This window comes from Amblyomma mixtum, chromosome 1 (genome assembly GCF_055824585.1).
Source record: "Amblyomma mixtum isolate Tamu chromosome 1, ASM5582458v1, whole genome shotgun sequence".
NCBI lineage: Eukaryota > Metazoa > Arthropoda > Arachnida > Ixodida > Ixodidae > Amblyomma > Amblyomma mixtum.
The window spans coordinates 264,282,172-264,303,616 of NC_143012.1; the positions used below are offsets into that span (position 1 = coordinate 264,282,172).

Genomic DNA, 21,445 nt, shown 5'->3' on the forward strand with positions numbered 1-21,445 from the left:
TAAGTTTGTTTTGAGAGTTCCTTCAGTCAGTCTATTCAGAAGAATTGAAGGGCTTTGTAGGATAAAGGTACAAGCAAATTACAGAGTTATTCTATTTATAGAAGGTTCGATATGATCAGATGAAGCAATGAATACGCTCTACGGTTTCGAAACTCCTGGCTATGACAATGCGCTGCCTAGGCAAAAAGTCGAAACAGCCTTCTCGTCCTCAAAATCGAGACGAATTTAGCTCTTAAGGACCATGGGACATAGCCAGCGCTCATCAAGACTACGTCTGCTAAAAGGTGTTCTCATGCAAATTTAGGATTTATTCATTAAAAGTCGATATTGCTTCGAAAAGGTCAGATGGCGGCGGATCCAAGGATTTCGGTGGTCTCGTGCTAACCTCAGTGCCTTGCCACCATCCGAGTACGGCGGTTTTTTCCTAGGTGAAAAGAACGATACTGGGACTGCAATGAAACTTCACGTCACTGTACGCATATGCAAAGAACACGGCTTCATACGTGGACATATGACACTATAATTGATTAGACAAATTTGCTGCCTGCATTAACAATGTAAGGATGATGCTAGATCTGCATTTGGGTGGTCGACCTACGAGGAAGATGGTTGTACAATTTCTGTCCTCAAGCCCATTGGAAGCTTCGCAAGCAGACCCGCAAAAGCAATGTGCAAATTATCCGTGTGAAACTGTTTTCTCTTTAGTTTGCACTCGCTTTGACGCTGTCATAAATTTGGTACCGTAGTGTCGCCTAAATGTCACTCACAATTTTTAAGTGGCTGATGCAATCTTGATGCTTTGTGGGGTTTTTCGCAATGATGAGGCGAGCTCAGAGAGCTGACTCCCTTAGGATACTTTCTATTTGTATAATAAAAACTGCTGTAATGTCCTCATGCGTGAAAGAAAAAAATATTTACTCTTAGCGTGGCTCATCCTGTTGTTTGGTGGTGTAGGGAAAAAAATGATTACAAATGAGAAACCAATATTAAAATTCCGCTTTTACTTTCGTGATGTGTTCCTCGAAGTATTAAATATCACTTCGGTTGGCGTGTGTACAGTAGTACTCATTTCCTTTAAAATATACTTCTTTGATTAAGAAGCAAGCGCAGTGAATCGAAAACCCAGTAGTTAATAACAGGTAATAATAATCTAATAGTTGCTAAGTTAATACTGAAGGAATGAAACAGATAAGAACTCTCTCCTTCGATAGCTCTGTCGAACGATAAATAGCGTACTTCAATCCACTTGTAGTTTATAATAATCTGCTGCAACAAATAACCTGTTCTTACGATAAAGCAGAGGTATGAAAAGCGCAGTTCTGCTTACCATCAAGGAGTTCAACTAAAGTTTTTTTATATATTTTAAAATTCATCTTCTCTTTTGAAAGCATTCTCACCAGTTATGTTGTTCATGTTTTCGTTTCCCCTGTCAATTCTGCATTACACAGCGCAACCTCCTGCAGTGGCTTTCGCAAGAATAATTGACAGTAGACAGTCCGCTATATTAAGCGGAAGGTGAAGACAACCATGAGATGTGCCTTCCTGAGATGCCGTTTGAAGGTACTTGTTACAAATCCTTAATCAGCAATTTAAATGTCCCCAGGTCTGCAGCTATGAAATCATTCTAGTAAAATCACCATTTTTATTTTTTCCTAAACAGAGATACTTGGACGTTAAAAAACCTACATCGTGCCACTGTTACATCAACAAGTGAATAAATTCTGGAGGAGAAATTCTAGAGGCCCGTGTACTGTGCGATATCAGTGCACGTTAAAGAACCCCAGGTGGTCGAAATTTCCGGAGCCCTCCACTACGGCGTCTCTCATAGCCTTAGTTGCTTTGGGACGTTAAACCCCATAAACTAAACCAAACCAATTCTGATCTAATAAAATAGCTGCCTGTTTTTATGTAACGATGTATGTACAGTCGAGCCAGTAAGCTGTTTGAGTTTTCTATCAATAGCAAGCAATTCCATTTCATCAGAGACTAGTGGTGAAATAAATTAGACAGCTATGAGGTGTCCCGCAGTTTTTTTTTCTAGCGATTGTGAGGAGTAGCGCGGAAAAAGGTGCAGGCATATCCAAGAAGTCAGCGTTGCTGTAGTAAGACTGAGGGTTACGATAACGGAAGGCACAAATAAACGGGGAGAGCTGAGGGAACGGAGGGGCGTCTATTCCAACAAAGCTGTGACGCAGTGCACCAACTAAAAGCAATCATTCCTCCAAAATGAGTGGTGATTTACGAAACAAATCTGATCGTAAATATTACAATCGAGAAAATTCATTATCTTTCAGCGCCCTGAAACGGTGCCTGAAAAGTAATTTGGGTTCAAGTTTTAGCAGATGCGCCTCGAACAGAACTCTAGACATCATTAAGGAGCGAAAGCGGATTCTTCTGAGCTAACGAGACCACTTATTTCCGATATGCATTGGACAACTTTGCGAAATTCTGCGTCAGAAAGCTTTCGCTGACTCTCTATTCGAAACTTATTCTCGCTAAGGCAAATCACGGACTTTATGTTGTTGTTTTGTGTGTACAAGACACCACCTAGCTTTTGGAAGATGTACATGCAGACACTCTAATACAAGCTGATCATCAAGGGCTTGGTACATGTGAGATCTCTATTCTACAGCTGTTGCAGCATAATTACTTCAACAAAGGGAGGAAATACGGCTATAAGATATGTGTGTTTCATCCAAGGAAACTTTAAGTTTAAGAACTGATTTGAATAATTAATCGTGATTCTTATATCGCAGCTTAGGCGCTAGAGGTGAAAGAGCAGAAGTTTAATTCTTTAGGCAAAGTATAACTCAGACAGCTAAACACGCCTAAGAGGAAATTACAGCAGACAGATGAAAGTGTTCTTCCTAAAGTACCAAAGTGTCCCAGCATAGCGTGTGATAAGAAAAGAAAAACTTGACGAAAGGCCTGATCGGCGACACAGCGCAAGTGGCAGGACTGCAGCGACGCTACAGTCGCCGCTGTCCTGATATCTCCGAATTCTTGGTGTCAACAAAGTGAACAAGAAAGCGAGAAAGAACATTTGGGACATCAAGAAACTGCTCCAAAGAAGACAGCATCCCAGCAGAGCTCTCAACGGCTGGTCGAGACCGGTGAAGACAGCGGAAAGGCTATCTCCGGTCGCAAGCCATTCGGCGAACGCCACCGCCTGCGGGTACTCCGGAAGCCCCTAATGTTTTTCGACCCGGCCGAGGCAATCATCAAGGCCCCCGGTGCGATCCGCGAGACTAGCCAACTTTTTTTCGCTTCTTTGCGTCCTTCGAAACTTTTTTTTTCTGCACTAGGGCGGAATAAGAGGAGACCTAGTGTAGTCATATGTCGCCAGCTACGCCTGCGGCTAGGAAAGGCAGAGAAGAGAGGCGGATAGGAATAGAGGCGAAAGGCACTGGATGGCTTTCGTGTTTTTTCTGATAGAATTCGTGGCCTCCGGTATCTTCTAACCATAAACATAAGTGAGAAAGTTGCTTGAGCGTCTGGATCGCGACAGCAAGGTTAACAGCCGCTGGGAGGCAGGCGGTTGGCGTCTGACGATACTCGGATACGGTATTCGGGATCCTTGTAGCCGCGAAGGAGGGTTGGCCAGTCACTGATTGAATCGGTCTCGGTTCGACGAGCTTCGCGCACCTTAATTGCGAGTGCAGGGCGTAATTAAGGTACGCGACCTGTCGAGTTGGGGGGTGCAGCCATGCGTCTGCATCGTAGAGCGCCTCTGAACGCGGGGACAATTTCGAAACACGCTAACTGCGTGGCTTCAGCGCTGTTGCATTCTTGGGTGCCGTATTAGGAGCGAAGAGAGTAACTTTGCCTAATCGAGAAGAAGAAAAATATTCCACAGACCGTAATTAGTAAAGAATTGTGTTCTAATTGCTTCGTACAGTCTTTGTCAAAAGTAACCAGGTTGCACGTTTTTCTTCTCAGTCGTATGTTAAAGCTATTATAACAGCCCTCAAGCTCTAAATCTCTGTAAGGTAAGAAGAACCCCTCTGCTCACCTCCAAAGAACTTTCTGATCTTTAGGGAAGCCGTGAGGGCTCTGTTAGGCCAATGCGAAGCAAACCATGCAGCCTGGTTACCTTTGACAAAGGCTGTACCTACAATATCTACTCGTGTGTTAGTCTAAGCTAGCCCGAAAAGAAACCAGCATACAGACTGTGGTAACAAAAAAACTAGAAAGTATAATTACCGGAAAGAAAACTTATGCGTCATTGTGCAAATAAAGAGGTGAAGCAAACAAATGAGAAAGACACGAAAAAGTATGAAGAGAAGCCGCTATGCACATTAGGTAATTTTGCTACCTACACCATGTACAACCGACACAACGAAGCTCAACATTTTGTATCATGTTTGAAAACATAACACCTAAAGCACCGAAAGAAAACATAAAAAGTGAAAATATTCCTTAAAAACCCGCACTGTTCTTTATGAGTGTATGTCTGTGTATTCATTTAAAAAACATCATTTTCATTAATCGCGACAAGGGGCTAAATGACTAAATTTTTCTGTTTGAGTGTCTACGCGAAAAACTAAATGTAACGAACAGTTTCTTTAGAAAAGAAGCATGCAAGCATAAGCACCCCAACTTGTTACCAAATATAGGCGCCGACTTGGTTTCTCACTTTTATTTCTTTCGATGTCACTCACAATGTCATTAAACCTGCTTTATCGCAAGTGCGGTTTCAACAGGCCACGCAAACCAGACTGAAATAATTTATTATGCACAGGATGCATCAGAGTTACTTGGCCTTACTTTAAAAACATATTTCTGCCCTGTCTATATTCATTAAAGCGCTTTGAGAGCTGTTAATTCTTGTTCTTTCTTTGTCAGCGCGTGAATTTATGTTCAGGAAAAGTTTTTCTCGCAGTAAAGTGCGACGTTTCCAACAGAGCTTCGGATGCAAGGTTCACACCAAAACTCGTTGTTCCTGAAGACTGCCACAAGGCTAATATGTATAATCCCATCAGCTCTGTAAGCTCCTGTGATACGGAATTGTACTTGCAGCGCACATCACGATGGATTTCAACAACGCCACTGCTTTTACTACACTTGGACCTTTCACAACATGCGATTAGGATAAGGGTATGACCATCGTGGAGAACTTCATGTTTCCCAGATATTTTTTTTTTGTGAGATTCGTAGATTCCTTCGTTAACCCCGAAAAATTTGCGATCCAAGATCCTTTAATCATGGATCGTGAGTTTTTAGACCTTGGCATGTTGTAATGATTGTTATCTTCTTACACAATTTTTATGTGCTGTATGCACAAGTCTACTCCCAATATGCGTAATTAGTACTCAATCTTTAAACTGAGCGGCTAAACAGTCTAATCATAGTTCTTTTTGTCTGGCGGCAGGTAGAACTTGTGTAATCGTTAGAACCATGCATGTGACGGGCAATAACGGTGTTTGCCATTTTCAGATTTAAACTCGAGTCGTGTATTCCGTCACTTTCATTAAGATGACATTTATACATGGTACTTTTGAAAGCAAGAGGTACTGGTTGTTTTATCTCGAGAAAAAATTTCGCCTAATATTAGAACCCTATGTCATTCAGAGAAACTGCCAGTACACGAGGAAACATCGCTCTTCATATCTTGGTACATATGGTGTCTTAGCTGTCATTGTGACTTGCCTGCAAAAATGGCGTAGAAGAATTTGAACTTAACTGACATTATCGGCACGGAAATATGTGGACTCAGATAGTAAGATATTGCTGAGAGTGCCGCGGGTCAATAAGGCATTAAACTCACGTTATCAAGAGGCCTAAATGTCAGCTGTAACATTTAGTGAAATATTGGCTGTGAGAACGGTGTGGAAAATCCAAACAAGTTGGAATTTATTGACTACTTGAATAGTGAAATGCGACATACCTTGACACCACCGCTTAAAGAGACCTCACAAAGAACTTCGCTTCCCACTCTGATACAGATAGTTTCAAATTCGTCTCAATTATTTGCAATTCTTGCTTTTGTAGGAAGAAATGAAGGCTGGTATAATATTACAACAAACGTACACTTCATTCCATAACTATAAACAGAATACACTTAGACCAAACAACGCACGGTTTGAAATCTGCTGAAAGTTGTGCACATCGTGACTATACTTGAATATTAACCCAGGCCGAATGCACCCAAAAGGAGTGCATGTTTAGTCGACAGTAAAACTGATAATGTCCCCTTTTATCAAGCCAGGTTTGTTTAAAATGCTATTGGGTAGTTTAGTAATAAGTAAAAAGTGTGGTTGCTGTTGTTTAGAGGTAGAAATACGCGACCTCTGCTTCACAAAATACCTTATGAAGTTAACGCGGAACCTGGTATCTCGCCTTTACGCATCCTTGACTCAAAATAAATCAAATATGTTATGTGCCACAAGAAAATATTTGATGCGATTTTGAAATATCTTAGGTGCCCTATAGCAACTTGCGATATTTATTCCTTCACTACAAATCAACTGCAACCGATGCAATCCTAAAACCTCTAAGATGGGGTCAATCGTAGTATAGGCCGAGGGCGGATTAACGAATCACGCCCATGGACTGAAACCGAAAATGCTCCTTAGTGCGTTTCATAATAACTTCGAAGAATGCCAGTAAAATTGTATGGCTTTAATTTAAACAAGTGCATGAAAAGCTTAAGTAGAAAGAGTTAATTAACCTGGCTGACTCGTATATGTGGGATTGAAAACCGCGTTTGAGTCAGAATTCGGGTTAGTACCGCTATAGTTCGTTAAAATGCACCTTCGAATGACATGCATTCAGAGCTCAGCGCAGGCGTTATCACCGAGTGGCCCGCTTTGTGCCTGCGACATCGCCCGAACATCACTCGCCGGTGAATCTCTATCCGGCACCTCCAGGAGGAATCGATACGGCACGGGCCCCATTGAGCGCACCAGCCCCGCGCTCTTCCACTCGAGGAACACCTAAACTCGATTAACTTGGAGCCCGCCTGCTGACTGCGTAGAATACGTGGCAGCACCATCCACCCGGATGCTGACTACGACGACTCTGGGGTGTACCCTGCCTCCTCGCACACCGAAGGGGAGCGCACAGTTATAGGTCACCCATTCGTCTATATAAAGCGTAAGGTGTATATGGCAGTAATCTTTGATTTTTCTTTGTTTGCGTCAAAAGTCATTTTTCTTGCTGGTCATGCTGCGAAGCCCACAATGCGGCAGAAAAAAAAAACATGAAGGCCAGCCACTACTTCGCATTACATTTTTTTAATTTTCTTCCTCTCGTGTTTCAGGTGAATATTAAGCCCGGCAGCACTGATCGTATTGATTAATGAACTACAGAATCTCGCAGCTCTTGGGACCACCCTCTTCTTCTGGCATATTTGTGTGGCTGTAGCGTGGTTTAGTAGCGTCTTCCATGTTATTTGCGAACAAGTATAAGATTTAGTTTTAAACGACTGCTATTACTTACGAGAGTCAGGAGAACAAAAATGAGAGAGGGCCAAAGCTTACGACAGAGTTATTTCTCACTTGACCCTAAATGTCTCATCCTGGTTGTGCTATGCGAGCAATTTCTCTTTTCCACTGATGGTTTGGCTAATAACCCGTCCCTTCTTCCGCCTCTGGCTGCAAGCATTCGAGAAAGACCTTAAGCTCTCTAGTTGGTTAAACTGCTTCATGATAGCAGTGCAAACGATACTGTCACCATTTTCTCTCTGTTTTTTTTTTCTTTGTGCCGTCTTCGCGCAACCATAAATCCACGACAAAGTATTTACAGCTGTCTTAGAATCATTGGGTCACTGACTGCTAAAAATAAATATATTCTGCTTTCTATCCCTTGTCATAGCAATATTTTTTTATCGATCAAAGAAATAGTCAGAAAGCGAACTTTGCTCATTGGGCACATGGCAACAGTGGTGGAACTAAGTGATTTTGGAGCAGTTCTTGAACAGGATAGACAAAATAGCGACCACCAGTAAGACTACAATGCTGTGGAGCGAGATGGCTTGAAGCAATCGCGCTTGCGCAACGATGGGTGCCATCTGGAAACCTGAGATCTCGCTGGTATCAAAGTAGATGCATGTCTGAAATCGTACATCGACCCATTGACTTCGCACCAGTTACCAGGAGGACTTAACGTCCATTACATGCAGCGTATTTTGACGTCGATACAGTTGCTTGTTTGCGCTTCCAGAACTTTGTTCGGTAATGCCGTACTCCTGAGTTTACGTAGCGAGGATGCTTTGAGAAAGTTGAGGCGAACGACATCCATCAGGTTTAGCTGAGAAGGACGCATGAAGCTGGCACCATGTTCTCAGCGCCAGTGGCTCTAGCTTGCCCTGGAAGAGAGATAAGGAGAAAGTAAAGACAGCAAGGTGCGAAACGACCGGGCATGAATCATACAGATCTGACAAGGCCTGCGCCGAAACTTATAGGATCCCCGGCATGGACAGGGCCTTCGTGAGCGGGAAAGCAAGAGCGGGAAGAGAAGAAATGAACCTGACATGACAAATAAGGACTCGGCTCGAGCGAAGAGGAGGACGTCCTCAGCGAGTGGCTTTTCGGACGCCATTCGTTCAGCCTGGGCCGTGCTGAAATAGGCGCAGCGAAGAAGTACACGAAGAGGCTAAAAAGAAGTCGTCGCAAAGGCGGAAAAGTTCGTGCAGCAGAGCAAACAAAACAGACGAAGAAAAAGAAGCGCCCAATAGATGAAACACAGCAGAACGCGTGTAGTTGGAGGGGATAAACGAGGAGGAGAGGCGTAGTAAGGAGGCTTTACGTTGTGCCCAGCAAGGGCGAACAAACGCGCTGAGGTGTAACGCGAGAATGATGACGAACGCGCGGTGTCGCGTTATGAGGAGAACAGGAAAAAAAGAAGCGGGCGTGCAGGATGAAAACTGATCTGCGAAGAAGCATTCAGCTCTGCGAAGACTTAAGAAACAAACGTAAGTCTGAAGAAACAATGAGCCAACACGGGAGCGTGGAGTGTGATGGGAAAGACGAACGCCGAGGAGGCTGCTCGGGGTTTTTTAAAAGCTTGTCCGCTATCTCTTGCTATAAAGTTTTTTTTTGTCGCTTTCACTCCTTACTGAAACCTGGCGGAGGCTAAGGTTTAAATAATGATTCGTGAACACTGCTTGTCTTGTACTTGTTCCTTTTTATAGGGCCTCATAGGGCTCCTCCCGAGTGACAGCGAAGAAACGAAGGAAGAGTACGGAAATGAAAAATTGTGGAGTGAGGTACGGTGGAAAACAGCCGTAGGAGAATGTCAGGCGAGCACGAAGACAAGAAGCTTTTCAGCACGGAAACTGGTCGTGCTTAGTGTCACGATGATAAAAAGAGCTTGAAAATGAAAGAGGTCTTCATCTGTCTATCTTTCGTTCCTCGTACGGTTTAAGAATGCTTTTTTTTTTGCTTGTACACCTGTTTGTGGTTCTCACATGAAGGGAATTGCAGTTCTTGGACCAGTTCGACTGAAGTTTTAAATTGTTCCCGCTTACTTACTTCTGCACTCTTTCAGGCGTTTTAAATTTGGCCGAAAACGCCTGCTATCTCACATGTTCTTCTTAGAATGTTTTAAACTGTCCATCATATTTTCATTTAGATTTCATTTACTACATCTATATTTTTATATAGATTTAGTAATTTTCCTACTGGATATTCGCGATCTATAGAGACGCGAATATAAATTTTGGGATGGAACAAAAAGTGCGTTCTCGATTTCATATTTCTTCTACTTTTGTATCTCACTTTCTTTTAATTCTCCTAATGCTGTTTTCCAGCTAAGCTTTATTGTGAGTGGCAGAAATATGTGAAAGGAAGGCGTTGTATGCCCGCTCTTCTTTTTGGTGCCGCCTTTCGTACCGGGTTTCTAACCTAACAGCATAAACAAATCGTGTACTCCTGTTTTTCTTTTCACCTAGAATGTTGCATTTCAGCAATGCGTGTCGTGCGACGTTTTGTAAAGGGTTTCAGTAGGAAATACAAACAAAATAATTTAATAAACACTCCACAATCTTTGCGCAAGCAAGTGTAGTAATTTTGTGCCGTAACGTATTACTGTGCCCGATATTTATCACCTAAATAGATAACCACGTGATCATTCCTCCATAATATTTTTCGCTCGCTGATCATGCCCCCTGAACCTTACTCGCTTGTCCATTTCTCTGTAAGTGTGCATCTTGTCTCCATATTTAATTGTCCCTTCGGGTTATGAATAGCACCTGGGCACTTTGATGACTGGCGTTCATGGACTTCAAAGTATGTGATGTACTACTAACTTTGTGACACACACTATTTCGTAGCGAGATAGAAGACCACACTTTGAACACGTGGCACCACAAAACATATGAAACATTAATTGTAGAACATAACAAGCGGAAGATTCATTATGCTAAAGAAGGGCGAATGGACCTGGCACTGCTGAAACATGTAACGCGGTCGTTCAGACTTCTCTCAAGTGCTGGCTACACAAAGGTACTGCACCCATGTGCAGTTCTTAGAACTGTTCAGTTGCTGCTCTAATTACCGGCATGGAAAAAAAGTGTACATGTGCGTGCTTTGCCCACGCAGCTCAGACCAGGCAGCAATAGAAACAGTAGCGGTGTAAAGTAATGTTATGTTGAACTCTGTTTTAACCGCTGCTTTTCCTCTGCATACCGTGTGTTTTCCGCAATTTCTAACATTTTTACTGCCAGTACGGCCACAGGTATGCTTCTTTTATATTCCTAAGCCTTATGTGGGGGAAAAGCCTGCTTTATTTAAACTGATCCAGTTTGTAAAAGCAGTAGAAGAGTGTTTCAAGACGATGGCTGCATGTTTCAGAATGAACATGTTTCGAAACCAAGTGATGCATTAATTGAGGCCTTTCAAAAGTTATAGGTTTCACTTCGAACGTAAAAGCTTTGCGAGTACGAAATGGGACTGGAAAGCACAAGTGACTTATTTCGACACTATTGCCGAGATTTAAAACGGCGGGACAAAGAGATCGGAACTAAGAACACTGCGATTTCCTAGGAATGTGCTCTGAATCTCTTATTACAAAGTGTCAAGTGACGCAATTTCTTCTAGGCGTCGATAAATATCGCAGTTAATGAGCACCTTCGTGAAAATCGTCCTAGACGAGAGCGGCGCTGATTAAAGTTAGTGATTGAGAAATGTTAGGCCGGTAATAGCACAGTAAAGAAAACATAGACTTGAGACCATACTCTTGGCTGTCTCACTCTTTGTCTGTCTTGTGCATAGCAATCAGCCACTATCTCCCTAGACCCGTAGCCATACTCACAAGCTGCGGCGATTGCCGCCTGCCTCTAGTTCCTATCACCTTTGCTTGGTCAGGTTCGCTGTAGACTGTACATGCTGTTTCTTGCCCACATTTTAGGAACACTAATTGCTTTCTTCTGCTAAAAAGTCTGCTTAAATGAGCCGCCATGATGGTTTAGTGGTTATGGTGCTCGGCTGCGCACCCCAAAAGACGTCGCAGCGGTTGCGATTTGATGGCGGATAAATGCTAGAGGCCCGCGTACTGCGCAATGTCTGTGCACGTTAAAGAACACCAAGTGGCTTATATTATCCGGAGCACTCCACTATGGTGTCCCTAATAGCCTGCGTCACTTTGAGACCTTAAATTTTTTGAACAAAACCAAACCAATCTGTTTAAAAGGGCAGTTTCATTTGAATGTATGTGTTGAGCAGGAACCCGCCCGGAACACGGAACACGGAACAACTGTTTATAAAACACCCTGTTTACGAGTTCAAAAAATACCCTTTTTTTTTGTTATCGCGCGTTATTACGCATTTGTTTTTAGGGCAATAACGCTTTGTTCAGGATACTAGAAATGTCAAGTTCGATACAATGAGCAGTTCTGCCTATTTCTTCAGAGCGGCTTTGCCTTTATGTAGCCTATTTAGTGGCAGAGTTCGCTTTACAGAGGGAAGTGCAATGTTAAGCTTGCTTTGCTAAGCCCTTCAGGTCTCGCTGCTGTGACTCGTGACCAGTTACGGGCTCACGGTTAGCGATGTTATGACTCGCAAGCGCCGAAAGCGAGAGCCGCAATGACGACGTGTCGCGTCATTTTATCGAGTACAACAATTTGCGTAGTGCGTTTCTGACCAGAGTGGAAGAGCTCGAAAATCTAGTCGCGCATGACTGTAGCTTTTGGACCAAAGAGACCAGATATGAAATTACCAGTTATCATTCTTATCCCGTTTACTGTATTACTGGCTAGTGTGTTAGCTGATGTAGTTTTCACGGCGCGTGGTTAAGCAAAATTTGGTGCCTCTATTGAGGCAAATGTCAGCTGTATTGTGGTAGAGCTCCAATAGAAATCGCTCATGTGCAGAGCGTAGGAAGTTAAAGAATGCCAGGAGGCGCAAATAAGTCTCTTTTTTTGTTAACAATTCTGCATGTGATCGCAGTATTTTTTACAGGGCGACCAGATTCACACTCAGCATAATGTCGGACTTCCCCCCCCCACGTGTATTTCGTTGCCGTTCCGATAATCCCTTATGATTGCTTCGGCAGCACCGGTATTAGTTCTCATGTATTTACAGTTAAGCGTCGTGTGAGGGATTATATTTCAACTAAAAGATGGCCCGAGATTTTACATATAGGTCATTTCTACCACACAATAATTTGGTTCGATCAGACTGACAAAACAATACGAAACAGCGCGCTTAGTTCCCTTGGTTCCTTACATTGTATTAGAAAAGCAAGCCGTGACGACCACTGAGATGCTTCCTGTGACCACCGCCGACGTCATTAAAGGTAACTGTTTCACAAAACGCGGGATACATAAATCATCTTCACTATAATAACTGATGATGGTCAATGTAAGACGTGGACCGCTAAATGCATCGCATTCGTGAATTTTTAAATCAATCTCTCGCAAGTGATAGCGGCGGTTCTTTTCAGCAGGGTAAATTTATTTGAACATACATTTAATGCACATAGAAATATGCATTTTTTGGTGTACCACCTGGTGATTGCATTAGCAACCTTTATCTCTGCAGTCAGCTTATCATTAATTTAACAAGCTCGACTGTAAGCAAGCTTCTATACAACTGTAGGTGGTAACCAAAAGATGGCGATTAACTTCACTCTGAGAATATTTTCACTAAATTTCTTTTCCAGTGTAGACAAACCAACTATCTTCACTCAAAAAAAAAAATGACTACAGTCCTTTTGTTGGATACAAAGCCGATTTACCTCAAGAAAATTGCTAGTCTGTTTCTCGTAACCGGTGACAGATAAGCGTGATGCTACGAAGGTACTATTATAATTGTCCGCCACACAGCTGACAAATTATAAGTATTCATTCCTTTTGAAGAAAATCTGAATATATTACACTTCTCAGATTGGTGATTAAGGAACCTTTGCGGATTCCACATAAAAATTAAGTTTGACGCATTCTTCTAGTGCAAGCAGAAATAATGGGTTTAACTATGCATTAAGAGTACATCACAGAAAAATTAGAAGTTCTAATTGAGTTTTCTTCGTGAGAACTGAAAATGTTTTGATAAAATTCCATCCTGGAAAAAATACTTAAGAAATTGATTTCACTGGCCTCAATGGGAACCTAATTTGTTTTCGCGAAACGTGACTTTTTTTTTTTTCAAGAAAAGGAGCGAATATATCTTGAACCAGCCGTCACTGGCTGAATGCCTTCGTTGGAAAATGCTTCAAAGCGCACGACGGACATCATAAGTGACATCAATTTCAAGAAAGGCGGAAGCAATTCTTTCTGGGCCGAGCCCTAGCAGATCGTTTGCGAGGACAAAAGAAGGTCATTATTCAGGAGTGCAAATTAATTTTCTGCTTACTGCCCCGAGGACTGCACCGGGACAGAACCTGAAGCGAAAAAATCTCCAAGGGCTCCCTTTTAGAACCGGAGTTCATTATTAGTTTATTTTTGCTGGCCGCGAAAGGAAGGTTAAAACAGAGCAAAAAAAAAGGGGGGGGGGGGGGGGAATAAAAGAAAGACAACACCGATTTTCGATTATTGTTTCTCGTTGTTTGTGTCTTATGTGTTTATTGGTATGATACGATCGACTTGTTTGCTGAATATTATCAACCCATATGTATAATTTGAAAGGAGGGTGCATTTACTGCGCTTCGTTTTCTTTTGTCGCGATAATACTTATGAAGTGGAATAAATGCGATACTTACATAAAACCAACTTTAGGGCAGCATGGTAGGCTAGTACAGAAATAGGACAGCATCGTTTGGAAACTACCTGAGGTCTTGCGCATTTGTATAGAGATTTTTGTTAGTTCTTCATTGAGGATTTTAAACCTGAACGCATTCAGTGTATGACACCGGCTAATCGAAGGGGAAGTTTGAATATTCAATCTTAGGATCTATAGAACTTCATATAGATGCAAATCGGACGCTGCCATGACATCGTTGCTTTAGGCCCTAGACACGCATGGGTATCGCTGCCTCGTCAGTGGCAGCAAAAAATTAAACATGCGGTTTGTTCAATGTTCTTAGGGCAAAATCTGATATTAAAACTAACATCTAATATACTCACCACTTTATCTCCGAGAAAAAAAAGAAACGAATGAAACGAATACTAATAGTCAATTATCTTTCTTTGTTGTATTATCGCGTAAAAGAAAGCCGGCTCATTAAACCCCTTTCTCGAAAACAGTGTTTTCACAATAAGATAAATAAAAACACAGCGCAATTATACCCCCAGAAAAGAAATTTGAAACCTGGTAGCGAAGGAACTTAGGTAAGTTTGATGTTATTAATGCAAAACATATTTAAAGATCTTCCATGTGTGTCTTTTGGAAAAGAATGACACTAAGTCTATTTCATCTGCCTGCATTTTTTGCCTTTTAATCGAGTTCGCAAACGTGCATGACAAAAAAAGTCTCCATTGCGCTTCTAATAATCTTTGAAACCTCAGTATGAAGGTAGATTAATGGATGTGTAAATTTCATCTATAACACAGCTTGGTGTATGCTTTGTTAAGTTGATAGCAACATGTCCCGTCCCTATTAGAACTGAGCGATACTCAATAACTCAGCTTTATCAGCAATTAGGCTTGGCGATTTACCTGATATTTTTCACAGACATATGATAAAATCTTTTACGCACCTCAAAGAAAGGAGTTTAATAAACTTGAGTTCAGAGAAAATTGCTGTATCTTGTGAAGTGCTATTCAATCATTTTTAACAAAGTAGTAATAGACCACTATTAGTTGAAAAGACTGGGGTTAAAAACAGCTAAATGTATCACATTTGCGTGTTGCCACTTCTTTAAAACGCTGGAATTATATCTGTATTCGCTAAGACGCTGTCAGCGCACTTTGAATTCAACTTATATCTTGAAAAATATTTCGGCTGTCCTTTCTTCTTTTGTAAATAATTGTGGAGTGGGATCGCGCCTATTATTTGTGAATATAGAAGGTACTAGAGGTAGAGACAGATATAGCGTTGTAGGAGGACTGTCCGCCAGAAGTAGAAATTGTTTGAACCGCCACAGCACTAAAATACCAGAAAGACGCCATCTGTACCTCACCAAAAGCGGTATACACTCCGGTGAACGCCAGCACTCAGCACGAGAGCTTTTTAACGCGGCATAGTATCATAACGGGAAGGTTAGACGTAAAGGCGAATGGTACGACGGTTATTAAGCACCCTGTTGCGGTTGTTACTGCGAGTGGGAATCGTTTGGAGTGCGAATACTACAAACCACCTTTTATCGTTGCTGAAGGTGCCTCACTTTGTTACTTTTTTCCTTCACGTCCGCCGAGTCATAACGTGTGTCAATAGTTCCTTTAAAGATATAGAGACCCTGATCGGAGCAGAATGGGAGCAGCGGGAAAAACAGGCTGTTTTAAAAAAAATGTTGTTCCTGAAAATTTTTCATATGTACGCCAGAAGAATTATTTTGACTTCTTTCTCTGACACCCAGGGGTGCATTTACGCGAATTTCGGCAGAGAGTTCTTGAACACATAAGACCTGCAGATAACCATAATAAATAACCGAAACAATTTTTAATTATGTTTCTTTAAGCGCAATTCAGTGTACAATTCCTTGAATATGGGTCAGATTTGTCTTACAGTAAGATGGAGCGAACAATCTATGCATGAATTGATACTGATAAATCACGCTTACTATAAAGAATGCGACGGCCAGGAATGCATTATAAGATGGCAGTTTGAAGTTTCTTGCCGATTTCAAACGTCGTGGAACTGTATGATCAGCAGTGACAAATCACAGAGGCATTTTGCGCTGAAGAAATGTTCTAAGGACGATTACGATTCTTGCTAAGGCAAAACTTGAGCGCAGCTCTGTCGTCGGTGTCTCAGGCTCCGAACGCCGATGTTTTGCTTTGCTGGATTGTCGGCACGTTTGCCGACGATGTTATTTCAGTGTTAGCACTAGTTGATGACGCCAATTTACAGTCAGGCCGGAATGAAACGCGAACACGCATATGTCATACATTTCTGCTTTGCAGCGAGATATTCCTTTACAACCTATTTTCGATTATGCATTTCAGTAGGCCCTTTACCCAGGCACATGAATCAGGCTAGTTGTACACTTCAGCTTTAAGTAGGCAGATAAAATATTTTGCTTTCTTGACATGCTCTGTTCGCGTTTCATTCCGGCCTGACTGTACAACGCACAGTGCGTAAGAATGTGCTTATTAGTTTGACAGCAGTGTTAGCTGAAGAAGACAACGATGTGCAGTGCACAGCGCGAAAGTAGGTTGCAGAATAACACGAGGCGCTATCTGCTGCGGCGATAGCCTAACGCTCTCACTCAGTGGCCAGCGAAGCTGATCTGTTCGCAGCTCCGCGGGTTTGAATCCTAGTCGCAGCAATGTTCATTGTTATTTATTCAATTATTTATAGCCTTGCTTGGTTACGCCGAAGGTGGTGACGCGCCCGAACCCAAGAACAGACCCTTAAGAGCTGCGTCTAGAATGTTCGATGGCTGAAGGTGGGATGCGAGAAGCAGAACAGCATAGTTTCGTCTACCAACATCTTCAGTCGCCAGAGATGAGAAATTCATTCTGGCTTTGATTTACGTTTCATAAATACATGTATATGATACCACAAATTTTCAGGACTTCAAATGCAAACATTTGTCTTGCATAAAGCTCCTTTCGCACACCGCCAAGCAAACATGGTTGGAATAGCGCACGTTAAGCCTAAAATTGGAGGAAATTTTTTTTTTTCATATATGCGCACGAATGGTAGTTTACTCATATTTCAGAAACGTTTGTGAAAAACATGCAGGTTTTGAACTTCTTGCATAAACGTAAAATTTGATGAGTGCCGCAATAACAAATCTTTCACGAGCAGTTTTCTGCTTGCAGTTTTTGCATGAAGATGGTTCCAGCGTTGAGGGTGGTGAAATGTGCGATAAGAAGTCGCCGTCAGTATCTAAATGGTGACAAATCAGGTATAGACCTAATAGAAATATTATGCCACTTAAGCTTTCTTCAATGATGCCTTCGAACTTTTGTTCGAGGCTTCTATAAAGCTCTTGCACCTCCCATGGTGCAGAAAGTGAGAGCACAGCGGCAGAGGCCAAAGAGATTGTCAGCTTCTTAGAGCGTCGCGAACGTCTTCGTTGTCCCGAATTCTGGAGCGCAAACTAATACCTTGAGAAGAAAAGATACCTCTGTTGAGAAAGAATCTTGTTTCCTCACCTGGCTCGCGTATCTACATGCATAAAGTTCCTAAACCATCCATTTAAGCGGCGTTTTCAAACATTCTAATAAAAAAATAGCTTCTTTCTCCTCACTCATACCAGCTCGGTAGCATTCGGCACGTTTCTTTTTTTTTTTTTTCAGGGCACCCTTTTATCGAAGCACAAAGAAAGAAGCTTCTTACGTATACCAAAAACCCTGTGGAAATGAATGTGTATCAAAAAGAAACGTCTGCGGCATCCACCTGTGCTCTCCTACTGGCTTTTCCAGCAACAACGCTTCATCAACAAAGATATCCTCCCTCATAGAACTAATGTTTGGATCTTAAATCCTATTAAATATTATCAACAAACATCAGATATACTTGCTTGTGAAGAATTTATGGGTTTATAAGTTTATGGGTGAAGTATTGACCTTCAGATATGTACACAGCATTTCTTTTAAATAATGCCAAGGCTCTATATCAAACCGCAAGAAGTGGAACACCACTCACGTGATTGCTGCCGTCGTTACGTGCACGGCGATTATGACCTATCGGCTTTGTATTGAAACCAATATAACCTGTAAGATTTTTTTCGAAGGAAAGTGGCATAAAAATTCTATAAAAAACGCCTTTTGTGCTGTTTCTGAGCATATACCTGGTGTCTTCCAACAAAGAAACCCTTACCAAGAGAGCGGACTGAAGAATGGGAAGGCCTCGCAAAAAATGTATTTTTCTAAGAATGTGCGCATAAAAAATTGCTGTCCTTACTTTTAAGAGCATTTTTACGGAGTGATACTTTCCAAATGTGCTTTGCGGAAACACTTATCAACGGTTTGCTTTTGAGACACTTGTTGGAGAAGCGTAACCAAATTCCAGAAAAGATATACAGTCACCTCATCTAGCACTCAATAATACGTTTTAAAGTATGGTAACCTTCTGAAGAGGTATGTTTTATCAAGGTTTTGTCGATGAAAATTGACAGAATGCCTTTAGAAAAATCATACACTATGCAAAAAATTCTTATTTGCGGAAGCGTATATTACATTGAGGAAAATCGGCTGAAGATTCCCTTCTTAGTTGTTGTGGAGGATCTCTAACCCCTGAAAAAAAATCACCTGGCACTCTTTCCTTTCCCAATTACCATTGTACGTAGGGTGCACTTTCAGCGCTCTTATTTTCAAAACAAGTATCGAAACGAAATACTCATAAGACTTAAAAATGTCCGCTAAGTGAGAAGGGCATCATAATTCGGCTATCTTAAACATTCATAGTCAGCTCTGTGCCGCTATGTTCAGGAGATGTTCCACTTACCGAAAATGGCCACGAAAGCAAATCTTCGGCAGATTCCCAGTTCCAGGATTGATGGCATTATTCCTAAAAGTTCCCAGCGTTCGTTGCACAAAAATCCAAATCTATCACTTCAGTCTTCTTCACGTAAGAGTTTGGTCACAAGTCCCTGAAGTACAGTTTATGGTTCTGGGAAATTAAGCACCACAAAGAAGTGTAGCACTCGTGGCTTATAATGCCGTGTTCCTGTTCATGCGCTTTTTGATCTGTAGTCTTTTTGCGGCGGCTTCAATGCCGTAAACAAGTTGAGAACTGTTATCACTGCTAATTTTTTTCCGTTGTTATTCTTGGTTCTCAGCACACGATCTTCAGTCGTTGTCCATCAAGCTTTATCACGCTTGCAAATGGTTTCCCAAACAGAGGGTACAACTAGCTCTTCTAGATGAGCAGCCGTTGAACTTATACTGCGGGATTTGCAAACCACAAATCGCATTACATGGTTGAAAGTACCTTATTATCTGTAAGTTAACCTCCTAAACATAGTCATAATGTTTTAAAACAGAAAACAAAATTATTTACCCGTACAAGGTGATAGAGGACGTTTTGTTTAATAGGGCGGCCTGAGGAATGTGTTCGGGGTAGATTCACCCATAGCGCTTATACAGCTTGGAGAAATGACATGCTTCTTCTTTTTGTTATTGAGCGCTATTTTTGATGCTGCAACGTTCAATAAAAAGTAACTTCCTTGTTATTCCATATGCGAACATAAACGTGTTAAGTTCAACCTGGTCTGTGTTGATATAAGAGGCGCTCAGTAAATTTTGCGGCAAGAGCTAAAGCTGCCTGAAAGACCCAAAGCAAGTAAAATCATTCGTTCGAAATTGCGACTTTTATTTGATTATGTGTATTGTTTTAAACTGTTTGCCTATTTAAATATGCTTTCCAGAACTTCTCTTAGCATAAATCCTTTGATTTATAACGCACAGCTTAAGAAAAAACTAGACAAAATAAGTGGTGTAAGCATGCACCTAGTAAGCGTTCTTAAGAGTACGGTAGAATTCTGTGCAGCCTTCCTTGAAAAAAAAAAAAAGCTTCACAACAAAAATAATCTACGTAAAATCTAGCCAGAACCTAGCGACCAGTCATGATGACCAAGGTGTATTCAAACGAGCCCATTTTAATAAGCACACTCAGCACGCTGTTTTCTTTCAGTTGGCAAGGAGGGAAAAAAGCCCTTCGATTTGAGAAGAGCCAATGTTTCCCGGAGAGAAGAAAGTACAGTCGTTTCAGAATGTAAATAGCCGGCCGTAAAACCCGGCGCTGCGCGCAGCAGGCGCTGACCACGCAATGTTTAACTCAAGCGGCAAGCTGTTGAAAGCGCGTCAGCTGTTCTAGGAGCAAAGCTGACAGCGTGCGTGCAAACTTGCTCTTCCTGTTCCGGCGGTCACGCCATTTCGAAAGTCGGATGCGGCTATTGTGACAAGTATTTTTCCATATGATAGCTTCTTACCGCTTCTTTAGAGGCGGCGATAAGCGGAGTATTAAAAAAGCTAAATATTTCGCAGTTCTGTTGGTTTTGAATTTCGGAAAGGGTCACAATGCGCCTCCCTATGCACCAAAGATCCAAATGTTTTCAGGACTTTAAGATTCTTTGTGTAACTGCTCTTCCCTTATAAGTAGCGTTTAGCCTTCAAATACGCTAAACATTTTTTGGCAGCGAAAAGCGTCTTCAATTTTTAACACTGTTCAATATGCTTATATTACTGAGACCTGAACCACCGTATCCCTGCTATAAACCTTATCGACTTCACTCCACCTTTTCAAAGTTTTGATAAAATATGCCGCACTTCGAACAGTCTTTTGTCCTAGTAAGTTAAGAATTGCATGTGCAGCTGTGGTTCAACTCAAAAATTCTCACTGGTGCTTCAGTGTAAGGATTATTACAGTCTCCTCAGTGGAAACAAAAATACAGGTTCCAAGTTAACACAAATCCTTCACTCAAGTAAACACGCACAGCAGCACACCACGCGTTGTGGCCGACACGGAAACACGAGTAGCACAATACACTGTACACACCAACTCCAGTAACACTCTTTCTTGCACCTGCCACTCTTGTCACTTCCGCCGACAGAATATCTACGTCGCTGCAGCAGTGACACCTGCGATGAAGCGGATTCAGCACAGCGCCAATTCTGTGATCCCCCTTAACGAGCTTGGAGAACACAGAGCACGCTACCGGTGACGGACGAGTCCACAACGCCCTGGAGGCCGGCGTTACGGCGCGAGCCAATCCTGCACTTGTGCAGAGATACGACGCGAAACCACGTGCACGGCGCAGGAGAGGGCCGGTTTACCGGGTGGCTTTGGGGACTTGCTGGGAGCGGCATCTCCGGCCGCCTGCGTCACGGGCCCGCGGCTTCGCTCCGACTGTGGAGGCCCGCGTTAGTACGGCGCGACTATAGCGCCGCGGCGTATCGATTCGAACCGCCGAGAGTATGCCAAGACGGGGCAAGGAGCGGTGCGCGCGAGGGATGGTG

General features: G+C 42.3%; 1 protein-coding gene across 3 annotated transcripts in view; it reads right to left on the reverse strand.

Moving 5' to 3' along the window:
• LOC149371602 (cell adhesion molecule Dscam1-like) overlaps positions 1 to 21,323 on the reverse strand; it is a 246,127-nt gene extending 224,804 nt beyond the window's left edge. For all 3 annotated transcript variants that reach the window (XM_089565866.1, XM_089565864.1, XM_089565865.1), the window contains exon 1: positions 18,933 to 21,323. In XM_089565866.1, coding sequence (XP_089421992.1) covers positions 18,933 to 18,990 — 58 coding nt within the window. In that variant the 5' untranslated portion in view covers positions 18,991 to 21,323. The remainder of the gene's footprint in view (positions 1 to 18,932) is intronic.
• Positions 21,324 to 21,445: the final 122 nt, after the last annotated feature.